Source organism: Lissotriton vulgaris, chromosome 5 (assembly GCF_964263255.1).
Source record: "Lissotriton vulgaris chromosome 5, aLisVul1.2, whole genome shotgun sequence".
NCBI classification, from domain to species: Eukaryota; Metazoa; Chordata; class Amphibia; order Caudata; family Salamandridae; genus Lissotriton; species Lissotriton vulgaris.
In genome coordinates this window covers 1,542,798,635-1,542,811,094 of record NC_141693.1, presented here as the reverse complement: position 1 = coordinate 1,542,811,094, position 12,460 = coordinate 1,542,798,635, and the positions used below count along the sequence as shown (strand labels likewise).

Sequence of the window (12,460 nt, the reverse complement as noted above, 5' to 3'; positions counted from 1 at the left end):
GCTCCGGTTTAGACCATTAACCCCTTCCACGCTGATGACGAGCTGGGCTCGTCATGGCGTAGCCTCCTCGCACGCTGATGACGAGCCCAGCTCGTCACGTAACATGCGCTTTTGAAAATCTCAGCGTAGGAGCGGAATTCCGCTAGCGAGCATGTGGTTAAGTAAATGAATGTTTATTTTACTCTTTGTGGCACCTTAGATTTTTCCGAACTCCCAGAAAACGTTCATGTTGCCCACATCGAATCCAGGATGAAGACATCTACTGCCAGGGTTGATGTTTGGCCATAATGAGTGTTGGCTTTGAAATTTTGATTGGCTAAATGAAGGAAGTACAATTCTATAGCTGTAAAACCAGTGGATAAAAAGTATGCAACTGCATCACGATTAAACTGCCAATCCACACAACAGATGAAACTATATCCCCGACTACCTAGAATGGCTGGAGATGTCTATAATAAACTGAAACTACTTTAGAGATCCCTGGATGTGAGCAGAAAGTTAGCAAAAGTCATGTCTGCAGAAGCTGCGAGTCTAGACTGCAAGTGTATTTTATTTTCAATGCATTTATTTTAGTTCGGTTTAGTTTGAACTATAAGTGAAGGGCTCAAATGAAATACAAATTACTATAAAAAGCAAAAAAAGTTTGTTAACACCATTTTTGTTACAAATGGAGTTACATTACAGGTGCAATTTGCATCTGAACAGAGAGTATCAAAAAGGGATAGAAAGGGTGAGCAACTATTCATGCACTGTTACATAAGTGAATTAATGCTTGCTTTATGTTTGTGTTATATATTATGTGGTCAGTAAACCACTGTTCATGTCATACTTAATGACCGTCAAATTAATTCAAAAAATATAAATTCTGAACACGTCTCTACTTTTCTAGGCCAAGCTCTTCATAGAATTCCAGCCCCCTGGAATAAAGTTACCTAAAGAAATCAAGGCCTGATGAATTTCATTCATGACATTCCTGTAAAGTTCCTTCTGCCACTCATGTAAAAGCTTCCACTCTTCTTCAGGGAAATAGGTCGCAGCATCGGAGAGAGTACCTGGCACCTGGAACACAAAGATGTATGTCATACGCTTATGGCAATGAAGCAGTCAACTTTAATATTTACTAACAATACAATAATGTTACACCTGGTATCACTTTCTGCTCTTACCTATATGGGTACCTACGGACACCCATAACCGTCCGCTTTTCCCTCCTTGTTTCCAAATCTGGTAAGAAATTGTATCTCCATGCACAAAACTGCTTTACCCAAAGATAAATGTGTGTATGAACATGGTCTGCACAGCCCCAGGAACATTTAACTAAGGGTAATCAGTGAAGACACTTCATCAACAAATGACTAAAGTTGAGGATTGAAGCTTGACACTATACCCATTTTCCATAATCCAAAGTAAAGAAATGGTTCTCTTCATCCATGAATCTTTACCCTACTCTTAAAAGACAATTATAGGGAATATAGGATACCGAAATCTTCGCTTATTAATACGTCCCAATCAGTAGCTACAGCAGTGACATACTACAAGACTCGCATCTGGTCAGGACAGTTCTCTGGGGTCAGTCTAGCTCAAGGGCAATTAGGTAATCCTTGCAAGATGTACGGTTGTTGCCCTTACAAACACAGGAGACAGGTTCTGCTGCAAATTCAGCGCATTGCTGAGTACATCCTTTTTAAGCTTTATTTTAACAGGGCAGTAAAGTTAATCATTCAAGGATTCCTCCTAGAGGATTGAGTGGAACAGGACACTGTGAGAAATTGGATCATTGGTTGGGGGAGTTGGAAACCCAACTCAGACAACAACCACAATTCTTGTCAGGGTGAACCGCAAAAGTCACTAAATGAATTTGTGCTTAACCCTCTGGTAGCCTGGCACAAAAGCAGTCTTTATTTAGAGGTACTGTGTCCAGTATTTATGCCACACAAACAGTAATAAAGTGAAAACACAACACAAGAAAACTCCCACACCAATTCAGAAAAATAGAGTGAAATTTAATAAATAAAATTAAATGAATCTGAAAAAAATCCAATAAGTAGACCAGGAGATAAGAAATGTTAAATGTTTAAGTAAAAATAGTGCAAAGAAGCATAAATCACAAACTGTGGGTATCTGGTTGCGCTAGACCGGGACAGTGTCACAAGGTCAGGCTGACGGCACTGGACTGCCGGCTAGATACAAGAGCCAGGTCAGTCTCGCTGAAAAAGTTACCTTCTCAAAGTTCAGTGTGTAGACTTCAAAACTTCAGAATTTCCCAGGAAAAGTTTGCCTAATGCCAGCCAAGTTTCCAGGACCAGGGGAGCGACCTCTTGGGGATCGGGAACTCCTGTAGTAGAAGTGAGCAGAGCTTGAGAAGGTCCAATCAGACCCTCCAGGATTTCGCGATTTGCCGCAAAATCGGCACTTTTGTAAAAAGGCAGCGATTTTTACAAAAGGGCCCGCGAAATCAGCACTTTTGTAAAAATTGCGGGATTTTTGCAAAAGTGCCCGCGAAATATAGACATCCAGACCCCTTTCAAGGTGGCGGGGCGGGTCTGCGGAGGGGTGGGGGGGGGGAAGAGCCATCTGGTCGATCTCATGCCTGTGGAGGCAGTGACAGCTTTGGGAAGCCTTGGAGGGGCAGCTCTGTGGGACCCCCCAGGGTAGGTTTGCAGTACAATTGTTTTTTATTTTGGTTCACTCGCCGAGTTGGTTCTCTTAAATTAATATGGCTGGCTCGGCCTTTGGACTGCATTATCAAAGATCACTGCATTTCCATTTAAAATGCTATGAAAGAGTTGTGGGACCAAGAGTGAAAGTGTCTATAGCTCTATACATTGTGACCACTTGATATGGAGAGGAGCTGAACAGTGGTATCTGGACAAGTGGCTAGGTGCACCCCTCTCCACCACCCCCTTCGCGACCCTGAGACATTAGCACAGGCAGTCTGGTATTTTGAGTTAGTTGCTGCTTGGTTTAACCAATACTCCAGCATAGGCCATTTCTGCTGATTTAATGGTTCAGATGTAGCCTAGAAGGTTACACAGAATTTATCGATCAACAAATATTATCAGATCTTTATCTTGGTTTGGGTTGTATGCCCCATTATTATTGTTCAGGTTGACAAACTGTATGAATGCATGTGGAATCTGTACAGCACAAACCTAGTCAAAAGGCACTGCATTGTTACTGTATAGTAATGTACAAAATATGTTCTGGGCAGCATAATTCTACTTGCAAGATTTGCCTGAAGAAATCCTTTGAAATTTATAGAACTCAATATCTCTGGTTTGTGTGCTGTATGTTTTATTCTCCTTTAGACCCAGTTGGCCATGAAGCTGTTGTAAGATACAGACCCTCCAGGATTTCGCGATTTCGGGGTTTGCCGCGAAATCGGCACTTTTGTAAAAATGGCGGGATTTTTACAAAAGTGCCCGCGAAATCTAGACATCCAGACCCCTTTCAATGCAGCTGCAGGCCACGGGATCCGATCCTGCCTGCAGCCTGACTTGGCCCCAGCCTGACCCTGCCCCAGCCCTTCTGGAGGTTTGCTTCACTCTCCTGGCTCCCGGATGGGCCCTTGTCTGGAGACGTGGACTGCCAGGGCCCCTGAGTGCCCTAGGGGGGACTTCAGTGTCCGCAGACAGCAGCAGTTTCAGATAGTTCAAGGACAAAAGGAAAACATCAGTGCCCGGCGGCACAGGCGTCAACGCACTACAGACCAACACACACAGACCACAAACACACCAGAGACCAACACACACAGACCACAGACACACCAGGCACCAACACACACAGACCACAAACACACTGGAGCCCAGCACACACAGACCACAAACACACTGGGAACAACACACACAGACCATAAAACACACCAGGGACCAAAACACACAGACCACAAATGGATGAATGAGTTGGTTAACACTGGTGGTGTTTCCTGCCCCTTTACTTTTTGATAACGCCCTCACAGATGGCTATTCATATTACTATAGGTGATCTCAAAACTTTATTTTGAAGGGAAAAGCTAGACAGCCCTACTAGCTCATGACCGCAACCTGGCACACTTAATTATGCACGTGTGGTACTAGACACTGTTCACAGTCTGGGTGGAAAATCTACTCTATAACACTCTACTCAACTCTATGCCACTCTACAATATTATTCCACTCACCAGCACTCTAAGTAATTCTGTCGCGTGCCCAGTGTGAGGCTCGCCTTGGGGGGGTTGCTTTTGGGGCATTTATTCATTATCATGTTTATGTCCTATATGCAGCCTTGAAGCCAAACAAAGTGTCTACATTGTAAATAAACCAAATATACATAGTTTCATGTTGTTAAACAACTAAAAAAAACGAAGATATCTGTGTTTGTTGTAGGAAAAACCGCCAAATAAAATGCAGCTAAATTGCCGCTAAATTTCCATATTTGTGCCGCTAAATTTCCATTTTTGTGCCGCTAAATTTGTTAATAAATGTCGCTATATCCTGGGGGGTCTGTCCAATTACAGCAAGGCAGGAAGGCAATTGCAGGGCGGCTTCTGGAGTTTGTTGTGGTCTTGTAGCTCAGTACAAGAGGTCAGCCAAATGACCAGAGTCCTTCTGGTAGTCCTGGATTAAAGGAGATAGTGCGCTCTCCGTCAAGCAGCAAGACGGGCTTCAAGTAGAAGGTAAGTCATCCGAAGAAAAAGGCAGTTTTCAACCAGCAGTTCAGTCCTCTAGTAGCAGCAGAGCAGTCCTCTGAGAAACAAAAGGCAGAACTCAAGCAGCAGGACAACAAGGCAGGCCACAAGCAGCAGCGCTTTCCTCTGCAATACAAGGCAGTCCTTTTGTAGTATTCCGCAGGTCTAGGAGTGTACTGAAGAGTTGGTCTAGTGTACACTATGTATACTTGGTCGCAGCTTTGAAACTTCTACGGTCCCCTTCCTCCCCCACCCGCCCTACAAAAGATGGTTCAAAAATTTCCTTCCTCTCTGCCCAGGTAACAAGATGTCTGGGGTGACAAAAGCCTACCGCCAAGTTCTTTGTGAGTGAGCTGAGGCAGCTAATTTTAAATGCATGTGGGGCAGGGAACAGCTCCACCCTTCCCATGCTGGGTGCATTGCCCTCTCCTAGCTACACCTAGATTCTATTGTTCACTGTCTAGGACCAATGCACATTCCGGATGGGGGAGAAAATTAAAGGCCCAAGCAGCTGGAAACTCTTTGAAGGTCGTAAAAAGCTTAGGGTAGGAAAATGTCAACTCTCAAAAGTTGGCACTGCAATCATACATCTAATTTTAACGTTAAAGAGGATTTAAAATTACAATTAGAGCCCAAATAGGACATTTTATATGCTCCCAATCAAATGTTACCACTTTTTAAATGCAATACGGTAAGCCAATGTTATCCTATGGGAGAGGTATGCCTTACAGTAGTGAAAAACAAATGTAGAAGTTTTCACTATCAGGATGTTTAAAACATGTGTCCTACTTTTCAATACAATGCACCCTCCCCTATGGGCTGTTTAGGGCCTTCTTGAAGGATAATTTCATGGAGCGCACAGGACCCACGTCTGGGCATACCCGTCCCACTTGAGGTGAGATATGCAAAAAGAACAATTGTTGGACAGAATGCATAACAATGTCAAACATTCACCCCAGTACAGAGAGCAAGGCCTAAATCCATCGTTTGTTTGCTCCCCATGCCATTCTAGTTTAAACCCATCCATATGCAAATCAGTTGACCCTGTTGCCCATGGGAACAGTCCAGCCTGAACTGCCAGGCCAGGTCCACCCAGATTGCCCTAAATTGGCAGGGTATGCCCAGACGTGGGTCCCTTGCTCACCTTGTCACTGATTTCAAGCTAGCCAGGCAGATTAGGGGTGTTGCCCCGAGACCAGTCAAAGGATGCTTGTTTCCTGTCCAGGGAAGACCTGGCTTGGAGCTTCGGGCTGGACTACTCTCATGAGGGACAGGGCCAAGATTGATTTGCATATGACTGGGTCTAAACTGGGGTGGCGAAGTGAGATAAAGAACGGTGATGAATTCAACCTTGATCTGTGACTGGAGGTTAGAGTCTGAAAAGTTTCTGTGCTCGGTCTATCGGATCCTTGTGTTTGCTACTTTCTGAAAGTGACATTTTCAAACACACAATTCAAAAACCAACATTTTAAAAAGCTGTGTTATTAAATTCTGAGTTCAGAAAACCTAAACTCCACTTTTCGGCCTCGTCTCAATGGAAAGTTATGCTTGTAAGATGTTACAAAGTAGCTCCCCTATTCGGCTATGGGACAGATAGCCTTTCAATAGTGAAAAACGAAATAGGCAATATTTCACTATTGGGACATGTAAAACACACCAGTAGTATATGTCCTACCTTTTACATACACTACATCCTGCCCATGGGAGTACCTTCGGCCTCCCTGAGGGGTGCCTTACCTGTAAAACAAGGGCTGGATATGGCCTGGCAAGTGGATGCACTTGCCAGGTCGACATGGTAGTTTAAAACTGCGCAGAGACACTACAGTGGCAGGCCTGAATACCTCTTCAGGGCTTCTCATGTGGGTGGCAAAATCTGTGCTGCAGGCCCACTAGTACCATTTGATTTACAGGCCCTGGCACACTATTTTTTTTTTTTAAAACCTTTATTGTGCAAGCAGAAGCATACAAATACGGGCCTACAACCAATCAGGCCGGCCACAACACATTACGGGCGCACAAAATCAGGATAGAGAGTCCCCAGCAGTTACTCAGCATTCTATGAACATCAGTAAACATTAAAAGGCCCAATATAACCGCTAAGAGTAGGATAAGAGAAGGTTAATTTTATAATATAGTAGGAAGTATAGCAGGAACAATTGCAACTACTAATTTCCGAATCCCCATGGCGGGCAGTTGGTGAAGCAGAAGTACAAGGGAGCAGTGAGAATCAGAAATAATAGCAACAGTTGACAAGGCAACGCATAGTTCCCCCGTTTCAAATCAGTTCCCCCCGCTGCCCACCGCCCACCCGTCACCACTTGAATATGTGCCGGTACCAATCAAAGGAGTCAGAACAGCAACACAAAGATAGCCATCCGCTATACTAACCCAAAGAAAGGGAAAAAGAAGAGGAAGGGTAGAAGAAGGAATGTGAAAAACAATGAAGAAAGAACGCAGCGCCGCAGTACGCGCCCCATGGCAAATAAGGCAAACAATACTCAAGACCCACAATCGGGGTCGAGGCAAGTAGGAAGTGTAAGTGTGCTATCATTATCATTAACACGAAGGAGTCATGTCCTACACTGCAAGCGAACACCCCATGGAGTATGCGTGCGGACACAGCGTCCCGATAAAAGGATACAAAAGAGCCATAGAACTAAGAAGAAACAAACAATATACAGACCCCATCCCACCCACACCACCCTGCACCCTTGCAGAAGGCTACGGCCTACCCCCCCCCCCGGCAGCGTGCCTGTCGCCCTAAGTAGACAACAGACAAAAATAGGAAGGAAAGGGGGAAGAAAAAAACAGTGGGAGAGTAGATATGCAATCGAACCTTCAGCTCCCACCTCCCGCCTTAACACAATTAGAACCCACATCGAGATGAGATCAACACAAACTCAAACATCAGGAACATGAAGAGGAATTGGTCATACTATTACAGCTGCGAGCAGTCCTCATCTCCACACATTAATTAGCAGTCCGCCGAGGCGAGTCCATCTCACCCCTATCCTCTCCTGATCTCCACTTTAGTACACAGTAAAGGAGAATACAGCAAGCAGTTAGGCACGGAGAGTACATAGTATCGGAACAAGGCAGGCCAAGGGTGCAGAACAGGGGATCCAAGTCTCGAGCAGCAATACAAACAATGGCGGCCGCGGATCAAGCTGGCAAGGAGCAACGTCAGGAGCAGCAGGCAGCGTGGGTGCAGTCCCGCCGACCAAGCGGGGGAGGTGTCCCCCACGGAACAACCATGGGACCCCCTCAAAGCAATTCGAGTCAAAAAGCCACCGGGTACCCCAGCAACACTGACCTGGACGGACCCCGGCGTGGGGCCCTCTCCCACTTCCACCTCAAGCAAAACCTCCTGGAGACTCGAGGCAACAGACATACGAACTCCCAGATGAACGGCGGTCGCCTTCCCTTCAACAACCGGGAGAGGCAAAGCAGCACATTCCCTCGGCCGGGCCGCATACATGGGGGGCGGCCCAGCAGGCCCGGCAGCAGAGCCGTTATCTTGCACAGCTGCGGCAAAGGCCATGGTCGCGCGCCAGGAACACAGGGCGGCGAAGACATCGCCAATCGTGGGCTCACTCCCACACTCTTCAGCCAACGTGCAGTTCGACAGACCAGTTTCGCCGCCCCCAACGGGTCCGAGACCCAGGGCGCCAACCACCATTTTGTCGACGCAACAAGGCCGTTCCGCTCCTCAACCCCGGTCCAGGCCATCAAACAAGGCCCAGCGGAGTCCCGCCGGGTCCCGCTAATGGCAATCTTGGTGCAGAAAGATGGGTCGCCAAGACACAGGGGGTAGCCGGCGCCACCGTCTCATGGGCGCTGCCCGCCGATTCCGGGCGAGGGGCTTCAAGATGGCCGGGCAGGAGAACAAAGGGGGTACAAGCCTCCTGCACGGGCAACCCCCGTCCAAGGGAGGCCGCGCCCAGCAGCTGGGCCCCCGGGCCACCAGACCTGGCCCGGTCAGTCGCCACCGGTCCAACCGCACAATGGCCTCCTCAGCCGACTCCTCTCCTCCACCAGGGGTCGGCTTCGATACCCCGCTCCGGCCGACCGTTGCAGGCGAGTCCCCGGTCTGCACGCCACGGAGGCTCCGGAGCAAACAAGGGCACAGCTCAAGATCCGCGGCACCCAGGAGCTCCCGGGACAAACGGTGAGTGCAAGCAGCCTTTCATATTCCCATATTCCGTCGAATGTGTCTCCTTGGGGCAGGATAAAGTACAGGATTTACGGTTCAGGCAGGAAGGTTGACGAAGCCGAGCTACAGTGCGGCCATCACAGTCACGAGCTTGGCTCCTCCCCGGCCCTGGCACACTTAGTGCAATTTACTAGGGGCTTATCAGTAAATCAAATATACCAAGCATGGATAATCAATCGCAGTAGTAATTTAAACAGAGTGCACTTGCACTTTGAAACTGATCAACGGAGAAAAAGTGCCCAAAGCATCTAAGCCAGCAAAAACAAAATCCAGAACAGCATCAAAAACAAAGGGGGTAGAAGCAAAAAGTCAGGAGAAACCATGCCAAAGATGCTAAGCCTAACCCACTATATCCTGTTCAGCTAGCTTCTCTCTAAAGAATTGTAACTGTGTTTGCCGTGTTCACAGTGACAGATGCTTGCTGGGAACAAGCTTCAAATAGCCCAAAGCTTTAAAAGTGTGGCTCATCTTTGCCCTGAAACGCGGTGACCAAATTTCGCTACAGTAATATCTTAAAGATGAAGGATTGATTTAAAAACCCAAGAACCCTGTTGTACACTGACCTTCATGTTCAAGGCTCATGCCAATGGAAATCTCTTCCGTCTTTGCACAGAAGACTGTTTTCTAAGATTGAGGAAGTGGCTCAAGAGATACCTTTTTAGCCAGGCTTTTGGGCTGCAACATAGCTGCCAATCCTGTGTCCAGCGACAGTCTACTGCTATTGATAACATTTGACTCCCGGTTAGTCCATTTAGCATTACTTGAAAGGCCTTGGAACTACCTCTAGATGTCGTAGTGAAAAAACAATATGGAAATGTGCAAAAACGATAAGTAAAATGAACAATTAGAAGAATATGTACTAGCTATCGTCAATTAAGTTGCCCAATACAGAGGGTACAAAATATTTCACGATAATACAAACAAAAGTTAAATTGCCGAAATGGTTAGTTTAAATGTGTTCTTTGAATTTAAAGTTAACTATATGCACATCCTTAGGTTGCCATATACTACACCCACACACAATTGTCTAAAACTTCGGCATTCTCTCCCCACTCACATAAATAACTGCTAAAAGTGTCATTATATACCTGCAAAGCATGACGAACAGAAATTGGAACGAGGGAAGAGCGCACAAGACAGGGACCCCAAAACATGGTCTTAGCCTCAAATACGTATATGTTCAGATCATGGGTAAACCAGGAAGTACCCGCACAATAGAGCACAGGCACCCTGTGTACTCACCTTATTTGGGATCTGCTTGAACATTTCTTTTCTGAGTGCGATTTTAAAGAGGTAAGTTCAGTTTCAGTCCTATAACAGGGTAAAATGTTTGGGCTTAATTGCTAAATAACGTCTTCCTGTTGACCGGTAGTAACAAGAATGTTGTTCGGGTGGCAACCATCATCTGTCCGACTGCGCATGCCCAGAAGCAGAAACAGCTCTCTGAAGGACATGCTCAGACAGCACTGTGAGAGACACTGATCGGTGCGGTTCCGCGACACTTGATAACGTCTTATTTAATTTATTTATTTTATTTTATTCATGCAATTTTATATAGCGCGGACTTTACCCGAAGGTGTCAGAGCGCTTCACAATAGGAACAGAAAAGATACAAACTGAGAACATTACACGAGCAACAGATTGCAGCGGCATACGTTACGTTACATACGGTAAAGTGATAATTGTGAGCAAACAAGAATACATGAGGTAGTAAAAATTGTGAGAAACCAAAAATACATGAGGTAGACAAGGTAATTGTGACACTTGTGAGCAAACAAAATACATGAGGTAGTAAAAATGTGGGCTACCAAAAATACATGAGGTAGTAAAAAGTGCACAGGAGGAAAAAGTGACAAGTGTGCAGGCTACAAGAGAAAATAGAGTATAATTTGCGGTATAATACTGCAATATATGTTAGACACTCAAGCACAAGAACAAACGATTACGTAGGCAAAAGTGGCACTTGTGCAAGTATCAAAGGTAAAAAACATGTGAGAGGAAGCAAACCGTGTGTTGCAGGGGCAAAGTGGTGAGTGCAAGTTGCAAGAGGGTACCAAACACAAGTACATGGATAATACTGCAATAAAAGGCAAACACTCTAACCGCAAGAACACACTGGGAAGGCACTTCCATGGACATGAGAAGTAGAAATTATCAGTAGTGGGAGATCTTCCTTCAGATAAAAGAGAGTTACTTTTGGAGGTGTCTCTGGAGGAGGAGAGCTTTGAGGTCCCTTTTAAAGGCCTGGGAGGAGGCGGTGGTCCGGAGCTGAGGCGGGAATGAGTTCCAGATTCTCACTGCGTTGCCTGAAAAGGATTGGGCCATCGTTCTTTCCTTCTTGAAAGTGGGAGGTTCAAGCAGTAGATTCTCCGCATTGCGTGAAGGTCTAGAACCTCCAGAGAGTTTCAGTTTATTCGCCAGGTAGAGAGGAGAAGAGGAGTGCAGGGCTTTGTGGGTGATACAAGCGGTCTTGTAGATAGCTCTAGCCTCAAAGGGAAGCCAGCGGAGGGTAGATAACATCGGTGTGATGTGATCGCTTCTTTTGGCCCCATAAATGAAACGAGTTGCTGAGTGGAAAACAGACTTAAGTGGGGACAAGTGGGATTTGGGGAGGCCAGTAAGAAGAGAATTGCAGTAGTCGAGTCTGGAGAGGACCAGTGCTTGCACCAGGGTTATAAGGTCCCGCTCCGCGAAGAAGCGACGGATTCCCCAAAGAAGGCGCAGTTGGTATCGAGCTGATTTCGCAATGGAATTGATGTGGGGAATTAGATTAAGTTTTTTGTCTAGTATGACACCAAGGGATTTGGCGCTGTCGACAATGTCGACGTCTGCTTTTTCCTGTTGTTTTAGTCCGCAGAGCCCCGGCACTCAGCATTTTATAATTTATTGTTAAGGCGTTTTCATCGTTGCTAAATGAGAGATACTGTATTAAAGGTATTATCTATAGAAGTGTTAATGTTTTGTGTTTCGGAAAAAAAAACTTGAAAGTGAAACGTTCCTTTGTTGCGCATGCTCTATGGTGTGCTTGCACGGGCGTTGCCCTCGGCATTACTAGCGAGTAGTGTATTTTTTGTATGTTTGGGTTGTTTTTGCGCATGCTTCATGGTGTGCTTGCCCGGGCGTCCGTTGACCTCGGCATTGCTAGCGAGTAGTGCGTTTTCTGTATGTGCAGTTGTTTTAGAGTATGCAATGTTTGGAGATGTGCTTTCTGTGGAGATTCTGGTTTCAATCTTGAACGTTTTTCCGAAATTATTGAATTGATATGAAATTGAGAACTTTGCTTTTTTGAGCAGCGCAATTTTGGCTCCAAAGTCCATCCTTTAAATTTTGACCGTAACATATATATATATTTGTACATGTATATATATGTGTGATTGAATGTCATTAGCGTTAAGTGATGCACTTGACCAGATACTGAAAGTGCATTTACTTTATAGTCCCAACATTTAAATGAGTGTGCATACTAATGTTTTCCTTATAGTGTCAATAAATTGCAGTTCTCATATATATCTGCATTTGTGTGGTGTTAATAAGATAGGTATTTCCTATATAATCACATATTCATTCGAATAGTATCCTGC

General features: G+C 45.6%; 1 protein-coding gene across 3 annotated transcripts in view; it reads right to left on the bottom strand.

Annotated features, from left to right (window-relative positions):
* The window catches only part of LOC147712981 (uncharacterized), a 105,363-nt gene extending 95,040 nt beyond the window's left edge, over nucleotides 1-10,323 (bottom strand). Inside the window, exons 1-2 of one of the 3 annotated variants that reach the window (XM_086923602.1) lie at nucleotides 10,122-10,323; nucleotides 933-1,059 (exon numbers count right to left, since the gene is read on the bottom strand). In XM_086923602.1, the coding sequence (XP_086779728.1) occupies nucleotides 933-1,059; nucleotides 10,122-10,145 (151 nt within the window). In that variant the 5' untranslated portion in view covers nucleotides 10,146-10,323. The remainder of the gene's footprint in view (nucleotides 1-932; nucleotides 1,060-10,121) is intronic. The other 2 variants (XM_086923604.1, XM_086923603.1) reach the window with 2 other exon arrangements.
* Between the last annotated feature and the right edge of the window lie 2,137 nt (nucleotides 10,324-12,460).